Source organism: Numenius arquata, chromosome Z, assembly GCF_964106895.1.
Source record: "Numenius arquata chromosome Z, bNumArq3.hap1.1, whole genome shotgun sequence".
NCBI classification, from domain to species: Eukaryota; Metazoa; Chordata; class Aves; order Charadriiformes; family Scolopacidae; genus Numenius; species Numenius arquata.
Genome location: NC_133616.1, coordinates 44,330,730 through 44,355,116, shown reverse-complemented (window position 1 = coordinate 44,355,116; position 24,387 = coordinate 44,330,730). Strand labels below are relative to the sequence as shown.

The following is a 24,387-nucleotide window of genomic DNA, read 5'->3' as shown; positions in this document are numbered from 1 at the left end:
TCCTCAAGCCACAAACACCTGATAGCTTCAGTTCCAACCATCAAATTACACACGTGGTAGCAAACTGCAAATGCTGTCAACTACATGACTTGCCATAAAGGCATCATCAACAACAGTAATTAATGTACACAGTCCTGCTTATCCTAGTGATCCTAGAAGCCCTTTGCAAATTTCAGAGATCATTTTATGTCAACCACGCTCAGGAAAAATGGCCTGGGTCACATGAATAAGCATGATGGGCTACTCTTACCCATCACAAAACAACTCTTCAACCATAAGCAGTAAGGTTAAAGACCTGGCCTAAGGGAGGAGAAACTTCCTGATAGCCTTTCAGGTGTTGAGTCTTCTCACCTAGTCTCTTCCTTAGTAAAATAACAGATCCAGTACTGTTGTCCAGTACTTATACCTCCTCTAGTAAACTTAAACATTATACAATACACACATTATACCATTTCCATTGGTCTTAGCAATGTATAAGAACATATTTTAATAACTTCAAAGTGTTGGGCCAAATTTGATTAGCCATTCTTTCGTTTTCTCTGTTCCTGCTTCTTCTCTAAAGGTAAGCAAACATGCAAAATTTCTACCCAGAGAAAAAGACCTTTTTGTGGTTTATTATTAGAATATAAAGGCAACATATATAAACAACAGGACATACCAATCTTACTCTGATTAACTCTTTCCAAATTTACCAAAACTTCTTAACTCCACCCAGGTTCTCCATATGCCAGCCTCTAAATTACCTGACAGACAGATGGTCAAGTGTAAAAGCAGAATCAGTCACATCAATGTAGTAAGATGACTGCACAAGACCTAGGTTATTACCAACTACAGCAGTTCACTTACCCTATAGTAGTCTGTGCTGTACACATCTCTAGACATCCCAAAATCCCCAATCTTCACCAGCAGGTTCTCACCAACCAGGCAATTCCGGGTAGCAAGATCCCGATGCACAAAGTGTTGGGATGCCAGGTAAACCATACCAGCTGCAATCTGCTGCGCAATATGAAGCATCTGGGATTGGGTCAGCTCAGCAGGACGGTTGCCCTCTGCCATCAGTACTGCATCTGGTCCATGTGCCCTGCACCAAAATACAATCTGATTAAGTGATAAGCCGCTTGTAAACTGGCAAGGTGAAAGTCATAGTGAGCCTAAAAACACAACTGGCTCGCTCAAATATAATAACAAAAAGGGCTATGAATTCATTGATGAAATAGGGCAAAATCTGTATCTTGGCTTTTTTCATTTACTGTTTTCCTTCATTGTGTGAAAGACAGGTGCTGCGAAGAGCATTACACAACAGGTGATATATTGCTTATGGAAATAAGGCACATGCATTCATAATAACACTCCTCTGTCAAAAACTACCTTTCTCCCATTCCTTTCTAGTAATCTAATAACCTGGATACTTTTAAGATTCAGCTGGACATGGTGCTGGGCCATCTTGTCTACACCATGCTTTTGCCAAGAAAGGTTGGACAAAATGATCCTTCGAAGCTGGTATTCTATGATTCTATGATTCTTTTCTAGACAAAGGCTGGCAAATGCAGCTGTTTTGTAACTGAGGAAAACCTTATCACTCTGTAAGAGTGAAAGGCCACAGAGTGAAAGGCATAGCATCACTTTTCCTATGACTGGCATTCCTTGATTTCTACAGGGAGACAGTCCATTGACCCATATTTTCTTAAAGAAGAAAGAGCTAACTTCCTACTGAGATGCCATCTGAGAAACAAGGGCAGCAATTTTGTATTTATGCTTCTAATTTCTCATACAAATGCATGGCACAAAACTATTTTTGCTTCTTTCATCACTAACGATGAGTCCTGCTGCAATGGGAATTCTTCACAATAGGAAGAGGACACAAAATACACACTATCTGGAACAACCAAATAGCTCCAGAAACATGAGCTTTTCAAGACCTAGCAAGTCCCTAAGATGCAATAATCGACTGATTAATGAGAAACATGTATACGCTCCGGCAGAAGGAGAGCCGTTTGGCATTTGGAAAGCCCAGGAAAGTACTGTAACACATGTGGTTCACCCATCTTAACTATGTTAGCTCTGGTATACGTGTGTAACACCCTAGTATCTTGAAGACAGAAATATAGAAACATTCCTACACACATTTTACAGTAAGAATTACTAACTAATCCTTATCCAATTAGTGAGGTCATCTGGCAATCATTCTTTATGTGATAGACCTCATAATATTCTGAATATCTCTTTCCATCCATTCCAGTATTCTGGGTATTTGGGAGCCTTTTTTATTCGATTGCTGCAGACTATTCTTTCTGAGAGACCACATATCTCCTCTTCCTTACTCAACTTTTTTTACTCTAGAACTGATTTTTATTTTCTCTCAAAACTCCTTCCTTCCTACAAAAAGGAGTTGCAGAAAATCACCTTTCTAATCAATAGAGGTGAAGCCTTAATTTTTCCCTGAGGAAAGGGCACAGGATTTTGGAAGAGAGTTCCAAATTAATCAAAATCTGAGATCAAATCTGACACTACCTATTAGAAATACGATATTAAAATTGCCCCAAGGGAAGAACTTCATGAGCTAAGTGACAGATGTGAGAAAGAAATGAAGGAGGGTGTGTATGATTGCTGGGACTGCAACTAGTACCAGGCAAAGAAGTTCTCTTCCACAGTGTACATACATTCAACTGGTCTGGGTTGGCGGGGGGATAAACTAAGGGATATGAGATCTCCAACCAAGATTCAGAGGCAAATTGCTATTGAAAAGCACTGTACCTTCTCGTTGCAGGGGTATTTTTAATGACTGCTCTCAGACATGAAGCTCTGAGTCGCTAAATTAGAGAACTCTTCATCTTTTGCTAGCTTCCTTGAGGACATGGTCTGTATCTAATGAAACTTGTGGATTATTCTTAACACTCCATCCACCTTGCTGTCCTCTTCGTGCTGGCTGTAAATGAGGTGCTCCTCAGTGTCTGCATTGACAGAGATTTCTTTGGATCCACTAGCCAGAACAAGCAGAGGGCAGGCTCGACTTTGAGGCTTTAGTCCTAGATGTGAAACAGCCTTTGGCTGCATGCAGATAGCAAGGCTCATTCGTGTTAAATTTCGATTTGTGTTTCCCCGACAGCCTTTGGTGGCGCTGCAGGGTAAAAAATACTGACTCTTACAGCCTGCTTACAACTAACCTCTGATCTGCAGCACAAGCTGCAGCAAAAGTGAGAGGGATGACAAATTGGAGCTTAGGTTTAACAGCTTGTCCCAGCATAATGATTTTATGTTCTATAGACAAGGCTGATTAATAATTTAAAAAAAAAAATAGAGAAAACCTAAAGTAGGAAATATACTGTCTGGTAAACTACCTTGCTGTACAATAATTAAAAATCAAAGTTAGGAGGTAAGAAAAGGCCAATCAAAAAGAATAAAGGGTAAGTATTTCTTATAAAATAAATTATTTCTTATCAGCTGCAAATGTGGTTTCTTCTAATGGAAATTCAATGTTCTGAAAAAGTACTGGGATGGCATTTTAGGAAACTGCTGTTCTGTCCTGGCCCATGCAGAGGTCCAAGCTAGCAAATGTAAATACCCTGATATAGCTCTGATAATATACTTAAATTCTCTGCCAGAGAGACAATCAGTTTCGGAAAAATAGTAGTGTTTGCTCTGCGTCCCCAGTGCAGGCCCCAGTCTCCCTGCCAAATCTGGCAGCCCTGCCAATAAGGGAGGATGCTAGTTGATGTTATTTGCTTTTACGGTGTGGCTATTTGTTCAGTGGAGATTAGATGGACAGCAAACTCATTTCACATAGGCTATCAAAAATGCATAAATGGAGATACCATTTATTTAGTCACTAGCCATTTTAGTCAGATTGAAAATCTGAATCCACTTAAAGGGACATCAGTTTTTATTGTTTTACAGCTGTGTCACAGATATCACTCCAAAATGGTGGTACCCCTAGTTATCTTAATCAGGAGAGATCTTGGTAAACTGTGATATCCTTCGATGAAAATGAAGACCTTGAAAGAACAGTCCCTTATGCAAATGGATTTTTTAACATAAGAACAAAAGTTGTCTCTTAACTGCTTATTTTTATGTCAACTGGTGCAGACTACTGGAAATGGGCACATACACAAGCCTGCTGTTCATAACTTCCCGGTTCATGAGTTACCTATTATTGTGAACCTTAGGAATCAACTATTTATTTATGACTGCTTTACTGCCAAATTTGAATTTCTGATGCATATTCCTGAACAGCATTATGAAACACAGCCCTAATCTGGACCCCAAGACGTAGCATTTTCCATTGCACTGAAGTTTCCATGGCTTACAGTTTTCTTGCTTCAGATTAATGGCAGTCTTTCCAAAACACTGAGAGGAGGGAAGAGAAAAGGGGTTAGATTTCAAAAGCTCTTAGACGTCTACAGATAGCGATAGGTGTTGAGTGGGATCTTCCCAAGTGCTACCAGAAAGCCTGCAAGAAAATGATTCCTACTCTAAGATTTATAACCAAACAATTCAGAATACACTGAAATATATTGAAAATAATATTTCTTTGGTTCCCATTACTTTTGTGCAAAGCGTAAGGCTTGACTTAATGGTACTTCCAAATTAGGCAAAGAAACAATAAGCCCCACATCCCCATACAGGAGACAAGAGTTGCACAGATCTGCACTCCTAGCTGTCGGCATTTTCCAGTGGTAGTAGTTAATTTGACATTAAGTACGAGTAACACCTACCTTCTATGCCCACTTCTGGCTCTCCAGCACAATATGTGTTCGTGGATTTACCTGAGGAATTTGTTAAGATCTCCGTGCTTCATATACTCAAAGACCATGATGAGCGGATCACCCTCGACACAGACACCATAGAACTTGACGATGTGCTCGTGTTGCAGGTTAGTTAGCAGCTCTGCCTCGCGGTGGAAGTCCTTGCGGGCATTGTCACTGGCATCCTTCAGTGTCTGGTGGAGAAAATGAAAATGTAAGGAAGAGGAGATATTTGCAGAAGGTAGCAAACACGTGGAATGGCACTGAAGGGGTAAGATAAGGACACTCTATTGCATAAAGGATGAAATAAGTACTTTCTTAATAATTCTCTTAGAAATGCAGACACGATGTTTAAGTGCAATTAAATAATGGCAGTACAATTTTCGTTCTCCTGCCACGTCATCCCAAACAACGATTTTTGTTGTAAGAGAATGTAGGAATACTCATGATCTTACTATGCCAAGTGCTCTCCAAACACAGAACAAATAAACTGATCTTATCCAAAAAAATATACTTAGTACACAGCTAGTTCATATCCTTTACCATTTAACTCAGGCAAACCCTGATATCCTGTTGGTATTTACCTTTCTTGTAAGTTCTTTACAATAAAACTCTGCTTCCTTAGTGGGAATGTAGATGCATTCTTCATGTATTACTAATGTCACTGTTGCTGATGTTGGCCCCTATAGTGTGCTACATATTAGGTAGATTTATACAAGGCTAAAAGCCCTGGACCAGAACTTACAACCTGAGACTTCGGCCAGAAACTCCTTTAAAACTCAGTAAATCTACCCACATGCCTAAGATTTAGCATAAGTAACTGGAGGATCAATCCTAAACTGGTAGGCAAAGAGGAAGCAGATGCAAATCAGAATTCTGGGGTGCCCATTTTTCTCACTCCCTTTTATTTATACACCTCTAAAGTCCTGCATATTTTCATTTTGAAGGAAATACATCAACAATGGATCAAATAGAAGGCTTAAATGTTGTAGAACAAAATAACGTTAATTTAATTGCCACACGTAGGCAGTTTCAAATCCCTTCTTCAGAATTACACATCCTGAGCAAGGTGTGTGCACTTTCATGCACCAAAAAAAGCAAATTCTGACACCATTTAAATGAGGAATAATTATAATTGACAATAAACCACTACCAGGCTTTACTTTCAAAAGGCAGAGTGGTTGCACTACACTAGTTCAAACAATATTTTAAAAGAGTAAGAGAAAGATAGCAAGTTACCAATGTTCACAAAATTATGATTCACAGAAACTGATGTCTGGCTCTGTACTTCTAGATTTTAACTACACCTAGATGTAATACAAAAGACACAAAAGTAGTGGCATTTTTTAACTGAAGATGGTTTTTCCTGGGCACTTTATTTTCTACCCTGAATTCATATACAGACTATGGGACCACCACATTCGGCAGAATAGACACAGAACAATTTGATACTGTGCAATCATTCTGCCAACAAACCCAGTTTTTAGCTGCAGTAGCCATGGTTTGTTCAAAGTTTTTCTTTAACAGAGACAATTCTGTCCACTCTTCTAGTATTATAAGTATGCATGTGTGAAGAAGGGACTAAAAGATGACTGTTAGAGAAAACACTTGCTTTACTTGTGAAACTGCAACCACAGGTCTTGAAATATGAACAGCTACCACACTAAGGTCCACATGGGAGGACAAGGAGCAGGGCAGACCAGGTGGCCGTCTACCAAATTCAGGGGCTTTTCTCTGTGGATTTCAGGCTCTATGGATCCTAGAGGCAATAGAAATGACTCGTGCCACAGATGTCCTTTCCCTGAGGGGCCCACTAACTTGTGCATCTCACTTTGTTTTCAGGCCCAGAAACTCTCTTCCACAAGTTTTACCAATAATGATGCAACAAAGATACTGCATCATCAAAGCTTCACAACTTATTAAATATTAGTATACATAGCTATGTCATCTAAGGTGGGTATCAAATTGGGTCCCCACTATGGTCCCCAAAAAGTAACACCTGAACCAAGCGAGGACTGAAGTTGAAGTGTATTCCACCGCTTCCAAGCTCTGGGATGATGCTTTAACATGACACAGGCACCAACCCACAGTCTAATCTATGCTATATAATGAAATCACTGGGAACAATTCTGTTGTCACTTGGGTTTTCTCTGGTGGTTTCATATATAAAGCAATTGGACTTTAATTCTTCTCAACAACAGAATTAAAAAAACAATTCATATAAACCCCATTTTTAAATAATAGCAACCTGGAAAAAAAATGACAGGGAGAAGCACAGGTTGACACTCTTTCCAGCGGGCTCTTTCCCTGGAAAGGCAGTAAAAAAGCTGACAGCTCTGCCCTATGAGGATGGCATATTGTATATTTCAGAAGACGCTTTTTATCTCACAGAAACAGCAAAATTATCATATGACAGAGCAGTTGCCATGGCAATTACACATTTTCTGTCAAACAGCAAAATACAGAAAGGTCTAAAATCCAGGTAAAACTCAGGCAGGGTTTCTACTACCAAGAGGCGACTTGAATTTCTGTCACCCACCATTGCAAAACCCCCTTTTTGTTATTTCATGCAGCCCATAGAATAGACACAATGCATGAGAGAGAGCTGACACAGTCAGGCAAGGAGGAGACTGAAAAGTGAAAAAATTAATAAGCACATAGAATTTCCATAGAAATAACATTGATTAATGCATTTAGCTTGTTCTCAGTGCAAGAGAAAAAAATAAAACCAAAATAAAACCACAAAAGCACAAAGAAAGAAAAAGACATATTCATTTTTATTATCATTGCTGGTAAGTACGCCAAAGTTCTGTGTACAAAGCACTCTCACCAATCAACAGGAGTTCTTCTCGAGTAGGAATTGAGATACAACCACAAGTACTTTCCAACCACTCAGGTGAGCAGCTAAGGAGGAGGGACACTCTCCCTTGGAAAACAGAGGGACCCCCCGGCTGTTACAGGAGTTCCACATCTGCTGAGTTCATCCTTGTGACAGCTGGACTGCCACCTCATGCTTATTGTCCTCCACAGAGTCCTTGCCCAGGTATCCACGGACCATCTGGTCTCTGCAGACCTGTGGTCTGTAGCAAGTGCAAAACGCCAGCTCCTTAGTCCATACTGACACCAGAGAGCTGCATTCACAGATGAGTCAGAGTAAGAGCAAGGGGACGTGGCTCTCACCAACATCCGTATGACTTGGTAATGAAACTCTCATTACAGTTGTCCTTTATACAGTTTCATCCTTCCCCTATGAAATCCTTACTACTGCTCCCATCACCATACAAGAGCTGAGTGGTATATTTCCTCAAGAAATGAAGGGGTGGTTTTGAACCTTCTCTGAAATAGAGACTGGAAGAGTTGGAAACCTTTGGTTTTCTTCTGCAGGTGCTGTAGAAATGTTCTTTACCTCACTCATACAGCAGCCTGCTAGCTGAGCACAATTCTAGAGCAGCACATGGTGAATCTGCCTTCAGCCTCCCAGGGGAACCTGAGGCAGATGCTAACCTGTGCCCTGACACTCATCCTCCCCTCCAGCTCCAGCCAGGTTTAACTAGTGCAAGACTATGCCTGGTGATCCAGCCCTATGAGGTGACAATACAGATCCAGGCCTGAACAAACACTCTGGCATGGCAAAATGGCCTGTAAGGAAACGATGATTTTTTCTTCCTTCACCCTCTGTTCTCTAAAAGTGCCTGCAGCAAATGGTGTACTGATGTGATGTGCAAAGTCACCCAGGGGGAAGGCTGGTAAAATGTCCATGCAACCAGCTTAACCTGTGGTTAAGCTCTCTGCTCACAGGGTCTGACCCACAGAAAGCATTTCCAAACACTCAGTGCTCCCCTCAAAAAGCCTGAGGGTCGAAACAAATTTACACAGATTGTCTTACTCATCTTCCAAGGAGCAAAAGCTCAAGCACTTCAGGTTGTTTATGCTAAGCCTGACTTTGTATCTTCCCAGATTTTTCTGGGCCTCTTAACTCCTAAATTATTTGCCGCAGCAATGTCAGCATTTCAGATACCAGCTGGCCGAAAAAGAGAAGGATGCATGTTGAGTCAGATGGAGTGATGCTCAGGGCCAGGCATGAACCATGAAGTTGCCCGGCAACCAGCAGGCACAGGCAGCCAGTGGGGACCACCAGCCATCCTGATCCACCCCGGGCAGGTGAGACCGTGCCTCCTTGCTGCCAAAATTCCCTTGGCACTGCCTTGCTCCTCACCAAGGACACATTCACACTGGGCTCACTGAACCTATTTCGTGGGGACAAGTTTGTCGTGGTTTTGCTCAGATGACTGAAGTTCTCTAAAGCCCTCGGTGTGTGCCAAGAGGAACTGCTCCTCTAAGAATAAAGAAAAAAATCCCACATTTTCACAGCCGAAGCCAGGGCCCAGCAGTGGGGTCCAGACACAGTCCTCTGGCTATCTCTGCATACCAGTGAAGTCCCATCCCTTGACCTCCACTGTGACTGCAGGACACCTGTTGGTACCACAGTCAATGAGAGAAGCACTAGGCAGTTAGCCCCTATCTTATATGGGAATCAATCCAATGGCACAGTATGCCAAAAAATTTGCTCTATGGCAGCACCCAGAGTCACATTTTCATGCGCAAACATGAGAAACACTGTAGGCATAAGATGTCCCCAGAGGCAACTCCTCCCACAGTTGTCTGCAAGATCCTTGTTAAAGACGCTACAAAGAGTGGATTTCGTTTGAAAAAAAAAAGCATGACAAGTGGTCCAAAAAACTGATATATTTGTCATCTAAACCCATACAGACATCTCTCCCTTTAAAAGCTGAATGCTCTTCCTTATGAATTACACTGAGAAAGAGCAGCAGAGAGAAAGCATGGCACAGCGTTTAACAGCAGCAGTGCTAGGCTCCATTTGGTCAGGACTTTCAAAGGGAGCAAGTGAATGGAAAGACTTTTATTTTGCTATCAAGCAGTTCCCTGAAGTGATAGAGGAAAGGTAATTTCCAGTCTAGCTTCACCAAAATACAATAGAAAATTCATTCAGATCTAGTTTTGTCATCTCCTATCTCTTGCTTTCTCCTGTCTATGATATATCCCTTCAGGGCTTAATTTTTTCTCACCAGTCAATGTGCCTGAACAACTTCCAAGTATCAAAAAGCTTGTAACCTTGGCAAACCCCAAAAACCTGTTATCTTTGATGGAGCAAGAAAACACTCTACAAGTCCATCCTCCTTTTATGTTCTTTCACTGCTAGATCCAAAACTCTATTTCTTGTTTCCAAATGCAAAAAGATGGTCTACTTGATTTCTTTTACTGTATGATTTGACTGAAAACGTATAAATGGTTGCCTAATTGTGGCTAGTCAAATAATATTATTTTCTGATCCCTAGGCACAGCCCAAATTCTAAATGTATATTCCCCCTGCATATAATGAGTTACTTGAAATGCTGAGCTCCTTGTTCAGCTTTTGGCAGAACACTACAGGTGGAGATAAGAGATTGTTGTCAGAGAGACTTTGCAAACTCTTAGAATGTAGTTTCACTGATATTGTTTTCTGCCATACGAGGTCAACAACCAACCTCAGCCCTTCCATTCTGGGAGACAAAAAGGCTTGGTACAGTGAAGCAGGTTTGGTGTCCAAGGTCTGATATCAAGCTGAAAATCTTCTTACTCCTTGGTAGATTCCCAATGTACCATGCAATCTGTGCCCTTTAGGAGAACCAAGCAAATCTCTTTTTTTGTTGTTTTGGTTTTTTTTGGTTTTTTGGGTTTTTTTCGTCCCCCCACTGCCCCGAAATGTGAGAACTATTCTGTATACTTTAAATTCCAAGGTTATGGCTGTTTTCATGAAGTTTCCTTCTCCTCTGGATTGTGTTTTGGGAGAGCTGACTGTAGCTTTATTATAAAGAGCTGCTCCTCTAGGTCTGACATGTCATGACATCTGGATTTCCATACAGCCTGTGTTTAACAGCATATGACAATATTATTCACAAGTTTGTTATAACAATCCTGGCAGCTTTACAAATGACAATTACCCACAGATAATTTCAGTGGCTGACTAAAAGAATGGCACAATCCTGAAAAAGAAAGGTCGTCTTTGACTAGCAATTATACACATAACCTATTCACTTAGCTAGTAATTGATTATTTTTTTAGACACACATATATGTCACATGTAATTTTAATGACCTAATGACCTATTTTTCACTAATTATACTTCAGATAGATCATAAAAAATTTTGCCCTTTTGTGACACAATGTTTCCTGTTTCCCCTCTTTTCCTTATGAAATTCAGCCCTCATTTTATACCCCACAGCAAGATCAAATATCGCATTCTCTTAACACTCCATTAGCCTTGTGAACCCTCCCACATATATCAGAGCAGTTACACTGGGCTACGGAATAGGAAAACATCACCATTTACAAATAAAATAGCATTAGTTGCAACCATGAATTAATAATGGAAACCCTAGACTCTTTTACCTTCACTGCCACCAAGATCTTGTCCTGCTCGGGACAGAGATTATAGCATTCCGCCAGAAAGACTTTTCCAAAGGCTCCTTCTCCCAGTTCTCTTTTGAGAACGATATTATGGCGCTTGATGTGCTGCACAACTGTGAAGAGAAGACAAAATGGAGGTCAGAAGTGAGCTGCAAGGCCAGGATGGGACAGGATCCATGCTCACAGCCACGTGGAGACAGGGTTGCCTGTAGAATGGGGTGCATGTTGTGGAAGGAATCAAAGAGCCCATATGTCTTTTGTTAATGCTTTGCCCAAAAAGATGAAGTTAATATATTTCTATTTGGGTAGTAGCATATTTTCTGGATAAAAAGACATGGAATTAAGAGTCACCTTTATCACTGTGTTACAATGACTGCTGCAGAGCATACGCAACAGCCAAAGCTGCTGCTTTTTTTTTTAGACATGAAGACAAAGAATCAGAAAACAAACCAAACCTTTCTCACATCACTTCTATTTTTGTACTTCTAACAACAGCTGAACTTTCTCGTCCAAAGCCAAAAAGTTTTAAAATTAACCTAATCCAAGAAAACAAAATGTCCCCTGTTTCAACTAAATCCAACTTACTCTCTGGTTCTCTTATCACTTGTTCAACTGCTTTCCCTATCTGTGCTATACTAAAATTACAATAAGGTAGAAATTTTGTTCTTGCAAACATGATTTACAATATTGCTCTGAAGTAAAAGAAATAAAAGATGGACAAAGGTTTTAGTCAGCATAGTGGACAGAGCCTTAGCTGAATTGCTGCCCAGAATCAATTGATTCAGACATTAAAGTCCTTGAGCATTTTTGTTCAACTCATTTTTACATTTTCCTTTCAGCATAAGCTTCCATTAAAAGATTTAATATTTAAAAGATTGTACCAAATTTTGTAGAATACATTATCAGTTTGCAATGTTCAAGTTAAATAAAGCAGCTTTAAGGGCAGTTTAACAGGCCAACTCAACAGGGTTGACAGCTTGTGTTGCTGAAATTGTACAAAACAGTCAGCATCTACTGATGAATTTAACCTCAGTGCATTTAGCTGTTTTTGAAAACACTGAAATTTAACACTGCCTAGATAAAGCTTATTTGCAACTTAAATCCTAAACATAATGAAGGAAACAGTGGTGCATGGGTATCAGGCTGGCTTCTGCAAAGTCACGAATCTCACCTTGGCTGCTTAAGTGCGGGGACCAAAACTGAACCCTATATATATTTAGGATATATTCAGATGCAGACCGACCCCTGCCTCCATGTTTGGCCACACGTCTGTTCCAAACTGGGTGATCTCTTATGCAGAAAGCACATTGCTTCCATTCTTAAAAGATGGAAAATGGAGTGCTGCTGGTAACAGCAGTGGGGAGATATGGCACAGCCTGTCCCCATTGTTGTCACCAGCATTTTGGAGAAAGGGCCCACAGTCTGTAAGACAAAAATACGTGCGTCCCCACGGCCTGAGACTACAGCAATGCAACCCGAGTGCACTGCATATAAAGGCACTTTGTATCCATGCGCGTGCATGCGAGGGGAGCCCAGTGTTGGAGCAAGCCAGGAGAGCCAGAGATGTCCCCAGATGCCTCCATCATGAGTCTGCCAGGCAGGCAGCACACCTGAGGAGCAGACCTCCACCAGATCCAGTTGGCACCTGCCAGAAATCCCCAGGTCAACACGCAAGCAGGCCCACCATGCCCTGGGAGCGGAGTGAGGAAAGCCAGCTTCTCCCCATGCCACACCAGACCCACCAGGGCTTGACCCTTCCCTGCTGTTGGGGGCTGCAGGGCTAACATTGCCCACCTCCTCATCCAACACCAGGTCTCTCAGCAGAGGCCACAGGTCCCATTAATAGCCAACTACACATGAAATGAGACTGGAAGGTGCCAATGTTTTTCACTCTTGTCAAAATCCTGTCTAGCGTAAGATTAGATTTTATTGTGGTGAAGCATTTATATGGGTCCGCTCGCTTTGGCCAGCTACCTGAGCAGCTCCCCTGCAGTCAGCAGGAATTTGCTTTATAGTTTCATATCCTCCTCAGCACTCATTTTTCAAGGTAAAGTACAAAACGTAGTCAGCACAAGACACGCCTGAACCAAAACACACCTTTTCCCCTTAGAAGCAAGTTAACCGGCATCCCTCACTTCTCCCAATAGCAGTCGCAAGGCAGACATGCAGGCACGCTGCCTGAACACGGGAGCATGCTTTAAAAAATAAATAAATCTGTGCTTTAGAAAATGCCTACTAATAAATGAGTACTCCCCACTACCCCCTGCCAAACCTGCCATTCAACCCTCCCTCTTGGGGGAATTCTTCTGTTTGCCTCTGCTTGATCAGTATCACCAGCAAGATGCCTCTCTTCCTTTCCTAGACAGAAGTTCAGCTCCATGTTACCTGTGTCATCATCTTAAAATGTCCACAAACCCTACAGACAGGGAGTAGGGCTGAGATCCTGTCCTACTGGTGTCAGCAGCAAAACTCCAGCAGAGGCAGTTTTTCACTTGGTTGTCTCCACAGCTGCCAAAGACCTGGTGATAAACAGTCCACTTTCTGAATTTTGTGTGGGTCCCCTCCATTTTGAACCCAGCATGCCCCTAATGTTGGCCTTAGCAGCACAAAGGAGTTTTGTGAAGTTCCTGGAGGACCTCACAAACAATAGAGTAAAAGTAAATAAGAAACATATCAACTGTAGTACACTTACAGCTGCTGTTAAATGCTCTTACATAAACCAAGCATTTGAATAAACAACCCATCCCATAAACCAAACTGTTAAAACTAAAACACAGCAAGCTGCAGAAGAGATCTGTACAGAATATATTTGCAACTTGTCACGCTCTATCCATCCCTCTTACCTTTCTGAGCTGCACCAAGTTCCTAAACAAATAAAAAGTGACAGTAAATGTGACTATATGGGCAGAGATTAAATATAAGAACAATGTAAGTAAATCAAACACATATGATGTGATGGAAATATGAGCTAAGGAAAAAAATCCGTTTAGCACACTCAGGGCTCCAGCCATAATGACACGGTTTTCAGTGGGAGGAGATTTCAGCTGGAGATACACTGAAAAATTCAGGTCAAAATCTGCTTTCAGTTAATATCAGGATAAAGCCAATTACCTCTGTTGAAGTCCAAGAGATTACCCTGGATTTACATTGAAGAAACAAAGCAGAATTTGGCCAAAGAGGTGGCATAACTGAGTTATCAAAGAAGTGGTCTCATAACATTGTCTCACAGGCAAAGATATACACATACTCAAAGGGCAGCTATGTATTTTCCTCCTTTTGAGTCTAAATGGGGATTGCCTTTGAGCTGCCATTTGTACTTTCAAAAGCACATCATCCCTGGTTTAAAAGATCTTGTCTGATTACTGTAAAAAATGCATTCCATTAAGCTAAAAGCTAAGTCAAGTTGAAATACTTAAGAAAATAATGAAACATAAAATGTGAAGTGAGACCGAGCAAACTAAACACGGATAAATGCTAAAAGGAGGCTTTGGTGTTAAATAATAACTACACAGCTGTGCCCATAGAAGCAGGGGGCTCCCACAGATGACTGCAGGGAATCAGCTGGCAACAGGGAGCACAACTGCAGGAAAGGGCTCTCTTCTTATCTTGAGGTCTCAGAGACATCCCACCAACAGAGCAGGACTTCTAGGACTTCTAGGTATTCCACTCACTAACAAACAGCATGACACTCTGGAAATGACGCATCAAACCCTTATCCTGCAAACACTATCTGCAGGCATGGGATTGCACTCCTCAAGTAACCTACCTTTGATAGTGAGGCTGAACAGAGAGGGTCACACCATGTTCTGGAGTGGGTCCCATCAAAAAAGGGAACTCAAGATCTCCTCAAGTGATTGAATTCACTGAGTTGGATGTGACTGATTCCAGCCACAGACAGCAGGACACTCAGCAGTACAAACTATTAAAATGTTTCTGCATGTAATTAAAATCGAAATGCTGTGACAGAGTGAAAGTGTTTTCCCCTTGGCCACAAACAATAAGTCTGAACATTTTACCACCACACGTGATCATTACACCACCTAAGCTGACCTTCCACACAGCACAGTATTGAGTTAAATGACTTGTGCTTGGCAGAAGACTGCCTCCACAAAGCAGCTGTGCCAGTCTTGATTTGAAAGTTTGAGCTGTTAACTTGCCCTCATGTGCAATCATTTTCAATGTGCTAATAAAAATGCATGCCTTTTTCTCTGTCTCTTAATTTTTAGCTTGTCTGGTTTGCAACTCCCTCTCTTGGGTTTTAGGAGACCTTCTCTGCTACCTTGAGCAACCTATTAAGGTCTGGTACTAAATATACGTAATCAACACTGTTCTTGTTCATCTCGGTAAGGCAAAGAGATGGAAGCCTCTCCCAGGAAACCATTTTCTCCAGTTTGCCATTCATTTTCATGGTTCTCCTCTGGCAAAATTTTCAACAACCTTTTAGAAGAAGTGTTTTCCAGTTGTTCTTCCCAACTGGAAGCCACACTCTCCACAAGGCTGTGATTAAAAAAAATAAAAAAAAAAAATCAATCAGCTCCCTGTATCTCTGTCTCAAAATCACACAAGTTCTTTTAAGGCTGGGTTTCCTAAAAAGCACAAAAATTATATAGTTATGTGGTATGCATGATTGCGTCTCAGCTTGAACACCTCGCCCAATTACAATATCACAAGTGCTGCAAGTTCTAGATGTGTTCCCATATGCCTTATGGGAAGAGCAGAGGAGAGATCTGTCCTGTGGAGAGGCTGCAACATGGAGTCACTGCTTGATGGACAGTAAGAGCCATAGCAGACAGGCTCCATCATCACTGTTTATTGAACTGCCAACACTAGAAGACCCTGTTTTGGTGCATGTGCACTTAAATCATCTGCTGAGTCTGCTTTCTAGGACACTGTCCAATTTGCTAGCAGTACACATGTGGAACACTCTTGATGAAATGTGTTATGCCAGGACTCTGAGAAGGGAATGAAGATCTTCAAGATCCCAAGTAAACAGGGGATAATATAAACTTATTTACAGTTGCGTAAGAAAAAAGCAGCAGCAGAAAAGACTTAGCTTGTGATTTCACATGAGGTGCCACAGAACGACATTTTGCAAGTTTCTTCATTTCTCCCACCGTTTTTTTTTGCAATTGTGAAGACTCAACTCTTTCTAAGATCATGTTAGAAAAAACAGGTATAAATGGGTGAGTGATTGTTCGGACAGTATACCAAATTTGTACAGCGTTTGTCATTCAGACAAAAGGAAGGGATGGAATTTCAGAGAGAATCCTATAGCAGGAGGACACAAAATCACTACAAACAGCAGACAACAAGTCTAGCCTGATGGCCATCAGATTCTGCAGTAGCAGCATCTCTACAGTTCTGCATGCTATTGGTGGAGTAGAAATTTTGGTACGTTGAGATATTTACTCTCTAAGAAGGCAATAAAAGCCAACAATAACCACTGTTTTTCTGTTTTTTCTTTTTTTTTTTTTTTTAACCTGTCAGTGTTGCCTGGATGCAGGAATAGGCCAGCACAGTTCTGAGAATATATTTCTGATTATTTGATGTATTTATCTCACATGACATTCACTACCATTATTCTATGTATATTTTTGTGTAATGTTATTGTTTAATTTTTACCACACAGCAGCAACAAATTCCCATGCAAGACCAGTGCCCAGCTGTTGTAGGTGCAAACAGCTGAGATTCAACTCACACCTCTTTAACAGAAAGAAAAATAGCCAACAGATAACCCACTCCTCAGGGACTCTGCTCTAAATGACAGGTGCTGATACAGGCTATAGAAAACTGAGTATGGAGGATTGACAGAACTGGGTCAGAAAGGCACTTGGGTCTTGTCGCATTACCTGTAGAAGTATGGCTTCTGAATCACTTTGAATTTTGTTTTGTTTCTTTGAAAAAGAAGAGTTTAATTCAACAGTTGGGAAACAGTTGTCCCTGAGTGACCATCAGTGATTTGCCAGATTTTTCACATGCATCAGACCCCAAGTGGGCCTTGAGGAGACATTTAATGGGTAAGCTGAATAGGCACTGATCTTCCTGGAAGAACTGGAGACATTTATGAAAGGTGAATCTGTGAGTACTCACAGGAATGGTGTAGTTCTCAGGGATTTCCTAGCTGTCAAGAGCTACATCTGATGATAAATCCAATAAATCTGTGATTGCTGCAGCTTAACCTTTCAGTTGCTTTGTTTACAACTTACATCCTCACGGGAGCTATACTATAAACCCCAAAGTCTTTACTGTCTAGGTTGAAAATTAGTCTTCCCTTTGTGACACAGAGTTGCAGCTCCTGGGAGGGTGCCCAGTCCTTCACCATCTGTCCGCAGGGGCGCCACAGCTCTTGCCCACTGTAAACTCATTTCGGTGTAGCTGGCATGGCTCTTCTTTGACTAAACTCAAGTGTTTGCTGTCTTTTGGGGTTAATATCCGATTTCTCATGAGGCACTTTATCTTAACTCTTTTGTTATTGATTCATTTTGGTTGACCAAGTTCCTCTCAGTTTGGCTACAGATAGGCATACTGCCATACTTGATTAGATCCTTATAGTCAAATAATAACTACTTACTAATAAATTATAATAACAATGCTATCATTGTTTTAAATGCATGAGCATTATGAGCTAAATTCACCCTTCAGGAAAACAAGAATAATGAAGTTGGTAGTTTTTCCACACATGAATTTTCCCTTGCACACAAAAACTAAGGTACACAAGGCCCTCAAGCCTTAGCGACCTGAAACTATTTTTTATTTCAATTATAAGTATGTTTTAAATATGGATTTGACCTCCTATGTGATGAAACTATTGGCATATACCAGAATAACTGAAAGTTAAATTTGGTATTCTATGTTCAGAATAAATAGCAGATATTAATCGCTTTGTTTTTCTCTTTCTATGCTGCTCCCAGCCTACTAACAACTTTTCAGCACAGTATGGTAAATCAGCTTTGAAGAGAAAACTGTGCTGGAATTTTGACCAAACACTGCCTTTGCAGATGTGTATGCACTTAATTTGTAAATGCCAATCTCAATGCACTTCTTCCAAAACACTAATGATTGTAAAACTTTAAGGTTGTTTTGCATGAGTTGCTGTATGAAACCTCTGCTGGTATTATTTTGTTGTGGCAAATCTGGTCCATCTCCCATGTTTAATTTAACTAGAGACAATGATCTCAGCACCAGCACCCTTCTCTTAGCTCAGACCAGGAAATCCTTTCCCTCAGCATGATACTGATCTTTAGGGATCTTCTGTGCTGCAGAAACAGAAGCACTCAGCAAAGGATGGGGAAATACCACAATAGACACTTGCAGGGGAGAAGGGCTAATAAATGCCCTTCAAAGTATTAACTCTTTTCTATCTCTGTTTTCAGAAGCTGGCGTGGTCTGAAAAGCATCCCAGGATGCCAGACTGAGAAGCAGGACCTGAAAGAAACATCATACATTCAGAGACTGATCCAGACTCAAGCTTGGCCTAAGTGGGTATAAAGGTGAAATTCAAAGGAGATTGCCCTATTTTTGATGTAGGTTTCTATGCTTTACTTTTTCTCTTCTCATTTTAAAAGGAAAAGAAAATAATTTTGTACCTCAGTATAAGAGAGGATACATGGGTTTTACTGGTGGCCTTTCAAAGGAAATATGAAAAGTAAAAAGGAGTAAATTCCTTCAAGTATGTGAAGGAATAAACCATGTGCTTAGCTCACAGTCTAAAATTCTGTCCCGTTATATAAAATTAAGCATATACTTAATCTTTACTTTTTGCTAAACTATTTTACTAAAAGATAGCATAGCATCTGATCTGCCATGTTAGATGGGTAGGTCCGCCCTGTTGCAGCTAATTGTGCATGGAAAGAAAAGAGAACAATACAGAAAACATCATAGGAGTGTGGCAGAACCCAGTCTTTTATATATCACTTTTAAGCATATTATTTACACTTTTCCTAATAATTTTTGTCCTGCTTCAGAGCATCTTTTACAGTTCTATCAGGCTGCAGCACACTGAGGAAAATGAGGAAAGCAGGATCTTATGCATGCCCGTGTTTTGCTTTCTTCAGGCCAACTGAGGCGAACTCCCCTAGAGGAATGTTCTGTCTCTGCCTGCTTCCTTAACTGCACACAGTTAAGGCTTTGCCACTCTGTGGTTACTTACTCTTATGATTCTGTGCATAGCACCCCCTTTCCTGGGTTTCGCTGTAAGTGGCCTTTAAACACAGAGAAAAGTTACAGGAAGACACACAGATGACACTCAAAGATGTTAAGCATTGCAAACAAACGAAAGAAGAAATCTTCCTCGCCCTTTGAGCAGATCCCTGTATTATTCACCAAGAAACAAAATCAGTAGCAAGGAGAGAAAACAAGTCTTGAGTCTTCCTATACACTGAAAAGGAAAGAATCTCAGTTTGCCCTCTGTTCTCTGGGGATGCAGAAGGGGTTATTACTACCTGTTATACTGCCCCAAAGCCTCATGCAACAGGAGAGATGAGCAAAACCATCATAAAATGTGAACAGACCTGAAAAAGAGGCTATTCCCTTTTACAGATGTGCTGTCCTTCAGCATTTCTGTGTCCTTCCACGGTGAGGCATTTTGTTGCTCTGCTTCTGTTTCACTGACAGGCTGGCACACCTCTTTGCTAGGGCATGCCATCTACAGAGGATTATGTTCCCATAGGGCATTTGCTCCTTGGCCCTTGTTACAGTTTCAGGATCCCAGTGCTTATGGGCAACAAAGACAGTTGTAACTGGCAGTATACGCTTGCAAGGTACACCCAGAAAAATTCATATTTACTGCTGGCCTGTGCCAGATACCTCTGCTGCAGCCACAAAGCAGTCAAAAGATTATTACATTGTACTGTCTTCAAACGAAAGCCCTACAAGTTCTCACTTATAGGTCATCCAAATGAAGTCACAAAGATTTTGCAAGACTGAACATGTTGAGGGTTTTTCTGCATCAGATTCTCAACAGCTACAAAGAAAAGATGACTTTCCTTTCGTCTTGTTGCATGTGCACTGGAAATAATTCTTCTTCTGTTTCCATATGAACGTAGCACGTGCTTAATTTTTCAAGCTTAAAAAGATCTGCTTATCATAGACTACACATCACCTCCTCTGCTGACCTGGTTCTTCCATCCTGCATCCTCTGAAGGAATAAAACCATAAAGTGTATGTTTGTTGTATGATAACACCATAAATTATTCCATGTGTAAAGGTCATGAGCTTTCTACAGCCTGGGTGACTTCTCATCATTCTCCAGGGTCTGACAAACTCCCCAAATCCTTGGGAAGGATGTGATTGAGACTGCACCATGCCCCTTGCATTGAGCTTTGCTTATGTTAACAGTGGTACTCCTACTTGGAACTGCTCCGTAAATTACACTAAACTGTAGCCCAGCAGGATTTGAGAACACTTCAAAGCCTTTTTTAATAGCAGCAGGATAGATGCCTATTCTAATTGTCCTGATAGAAAACCCAACCTGCCCCATGGATACAGTGAAAAAAGAAAAGCCGTGGCTTGACAATGGGAACAGAAGGACTTTCCCAGAAAATTTCCGTTGAAGAAAATGTCACGTATTTCCTCTTCTCCCCTCTTGGATCTGCATGTTCTTTTCATGTAACACAATAACTAACACATCTAGCTAACAGATCTAGCAGAGAATATGAGAAATCTCCTTCCACTCACTGAGCTCTGGACTGCGTTATCTGTCAGTTGAAACTATGTTTCTCTACCGTTCAGACAAATGAGAAGTCCTTTGCTAAACCAAGTTTGGTGGGGGAGCTGAAGCCTTATCTACATACAGCCCCTTGCAACCAGTCTGCACAACATACAGCCCAGGGCCACTTGCCCTGTAGTGGATCAGAGGCTCTGTACGCCCCCATGGCTGCAGACAGCTAGGCACCCTTCAGGCTCCATCAGCCCTTAGCCTGTCTGTCCAGACAGTAAGCCAAACGGAGGTAGGCTTAAAGTAGGAGCAGAGAGTGCCTCGGTCCTACTACAGACAACAAACCAACAGGTCTGTTTCTCAGCAAAGTTCCCTTCAGACATCTGTTTAAATAGGGCCTTTGTAAATTTTCACTAACTCATATAAATCCCCTCCCACATATCAATAGAACTTTATTTTAGAGAAAGAGAATTCACACAGATGCATTAATCAAAAGCTAACTATATGATATGTCAGCAGCTAATGAAAAACAAAGACCTATACTCCTTTAGGGTAACGACAGCTCCCCACAGGGTCCACTGTGATAATGAACAGTCAGAGCTCCAGTACCAATAGTGACAACACAACCAACCAACAACTGAATGGGATTTTTTAAAGCTGTGGCCCATGACAAGGTTGAGGACAAGTTCAGTCTCTGCCAGTATGCTTTCAGCACCTCAAAGCATCTTGGTTTTGAGTTGATAATTACAGTGTGCTGAGCCAAGCAGCTGTCACTAAGGAACAGGAGCTGCCCAAATGCAGGAAAATGCATAGAGGTTTACTGGCTGATTTATCACACAATAATGAACCTAGTTACAGCCTTTTCAGGCATCGAAGTGAAAGACAGAAAGAGGGAGGAAAAAAAAAAAGAGGAAAGGGAGAAAGAAAGAGCTTTGAACATTTTGTTCCAGTCAGTTTCCAAGACAGAGGAAAACACCAGGCATGATTCAATCGAAGGATGCCCTCCCACAGCCCCGCTGCTGCTGGAAAAGTGGCCACTGGGTAGATAACCCGAGCACGTATTCCCCAAAGCACACCGACACAGTCTTTGCCCAGACGTGAACTCTCGCTTATGGCAGCACACACACACAGCAGGGCAAACAAGAAGAAGAACGGCAGAAATGGCTGAACGAACTTTATTCAGGATCTGACATACGGTGTCAGTATAACGAACATGACCTAAAGAAGAGTGTTACACTCATAAGCAGACCGAGTTGGCAGCTCTGACCAATTAGTACCAGTTAATTTTATGGTGATAGCTAGTACACACGTATGATATTCTGTAAAAGCTTAGTAGATGTCACCATAAATCATAGTTACCTTTCTCCCCTGTGCTTCTTATATTCGTAAAGTACTTACAGTTAATTACTTCTTGTAATACTTGTTGTAGACTTAAGTGAATGCAAACGCAATTCTGTCAGTCTCTGCAAGAAACCAAAAATGCATGGACCAGAAAATTTCTCTTCTCACCTAGATTCTATATGATTGTTGCTTTAAAAAACAAAACTGTTTTGTTCCAACTACTGTACATCATGATATTTACAGGAACTCCAGTCTGCACAAAACAAAGATAGGCAAAATGTGGGTTTTTTTCTCTCCTTCCTTCTGAAGTTCAAGTTCTCTCATAGAGCAATAAATACCAGCTGCCTACATACTCATGTACTTGGAAAGCATTTTGAGCAGCAGTAACCAACACAAATGGCTGCTACATTTGTTGAACTGTAATGGCAGAATACCCCACGTGCTTATCAGTAAAGGAAATATTAAAAATTACCATCATTTTTATTGTTACCAGTGAAACAGCTTAATTTTTGTCTCAAGTTGCTGGGAATTGGCACTTGCAGCTAAGGAAACAGGTGTTGTCTGCTGATATGCACACTGTCTGCTCTTAACTAAAACACTGAGGTACACAATGTGTTATTGTTAGTGCTACAGACAAGATGTCAACCATGGTAGATTAACAGACCACTTCACAAACACCGTTGATTAACTGTTGCCTCCTGCAAGACCACCGCCAGCAGGAGGGCAAGTACAGACCCGCTTTTAGGAAGGACTGGTTTGAAGCCCATTACGAAGCTGGAGGGTAGTCCCACATCCACAAAATGATCCTCAAGCAATTTTCAGGACTCTCTGTTTCTAGCCTGCCCTTCTGGACAGAATTTTAAGGAGAACAGGAAGGGTCAGAAGCTAACATGATTATTTATAAACCAATTTCAAAATTTATTGGGTAGTTTTTCCAGTGTTTTGCCACGTACAATTCTCAATTTATAGGCTAATGCGTTGCTTTCACCATTGCTTGTGTTACATTTATTCTTCCCTTGTTGTAACATTTTCTTTGATATGAGAATGGTAATTCAGCCACACGTTCCAGGAATGTAACAGGCTCTAACTGCAAAAATAACCATTGCTGATTTGCATTTTTCCTTACAGAGAAACCACAGAGAGGCAACATCGTTTGCTTCTGAAACTTAGACACAGACACACATAGAGATGAAAACGTATTTGTCATCACTGCTCTGGAAAACAACTCTTATGAGGCTTCTACTGAGTTAATCCCTTTATTATTGTTTCCCCCACCTAGAAAGTAAGCCCAGAAATGCTTACCTAGTTGTTCCATAATAGTGGAGTGTTTTCTTAAATATTAATTAATTTCTATTTGGACAATGTCACAAAGCTATAAAGTGTATGTTTTGTATTCATCAAAGTTCTAATTTGGTATATTTTGAATACAGTGTCCCAAACTCCTCGTTGCCATCACTTTCTTAATTTCAAAATCTCAAGTGGAAACTCTTCAGGTATGGATTTGGCTGTAATGAATACCTTCTTTCATTTTTACAGATTCCAGCCTTCTTAAAGTTTAAGTGCATTATAACACAGTCAAAAATAAAAACTGGAAAGAAAAAAATACAGTCAGAAAAAAGATTTTACAACACCACTGTTTTTCTCTTGCATTGCCTTCAGTGTTACCTTGTATACCATGAAACTAATCCAGCTCTCTCTCACAAAATGTAGAGTGGGAAACCCAGTGGAGTCCTTCTACATTAACAGTCACAAAGAGAAGCTGCTGAAGGAAGCAATTAAGAAACCCACAGCATCCCCTAATTTAAGAAAACAAACAAAGAAACTTGCCATGAACAAAAGAAAATGTGAGGTCTGCTGCTTAGCTAACTGCCCTAATTCTTTGCTTACTCCAGTCTGTATGTTGTTAGTTTACAGTCTTTTATGTACCATCCCGCATAAAAATAAACAGACCCTCAGGGATTAACATACCACAACCAGCACTTCAAAACTATTCGCAATAGCTCCCTTTCCACACCTTCATGAATATAAACAAACAAAGATTTCTGAACAAGAGCTACTGAAATAATTTTCCTTCATATTGTGCCAAGCAGGCATCAGAAATGCCAGCTGTTGAGGAAATTGGGGAAAAGGGTAAATTGTATCCTAATGAGGGCTATTCTAGCTCAGCATCCAAACAGAATC

At 40.9% G+C, this 24,387-nt stretch overlaps 1 protein-coding gene across 4 annotated transcripts in view; it reads right to left on the bottom strand.

Annotated features, from left to right (window-relative positions):
- Positions 1-24,387, bottom strand: part of NTRK2 (neurotrophic receptor tyrosine kinase 2) — a 208,114-nt gene that overhangs the window by 42,106 nt on the left and 141,621 nt on the right. For all 4 annotated transcript variants that reach the window (XM_074166921.1, XM_074166919.1, XM_074166920.1 and 1 more), the window contains 3 exons: positions 11,193-11,323; positions 4,764-4,936; positions 847-1,081 (listed from right to left, as the gene is read on the bottom strand). In XM_074166921.1, coding sequence (XP_074023022.1) covers positions 847-1,081; positions 4,764-4,936; positions 11,193-11,323 — 539 coding nt within the window. The remainder of the gene's footprint in view (positions 1-846; positions 1,082-4,763; positions 4,937-11,192; positions 11,324-24,387) is intronic.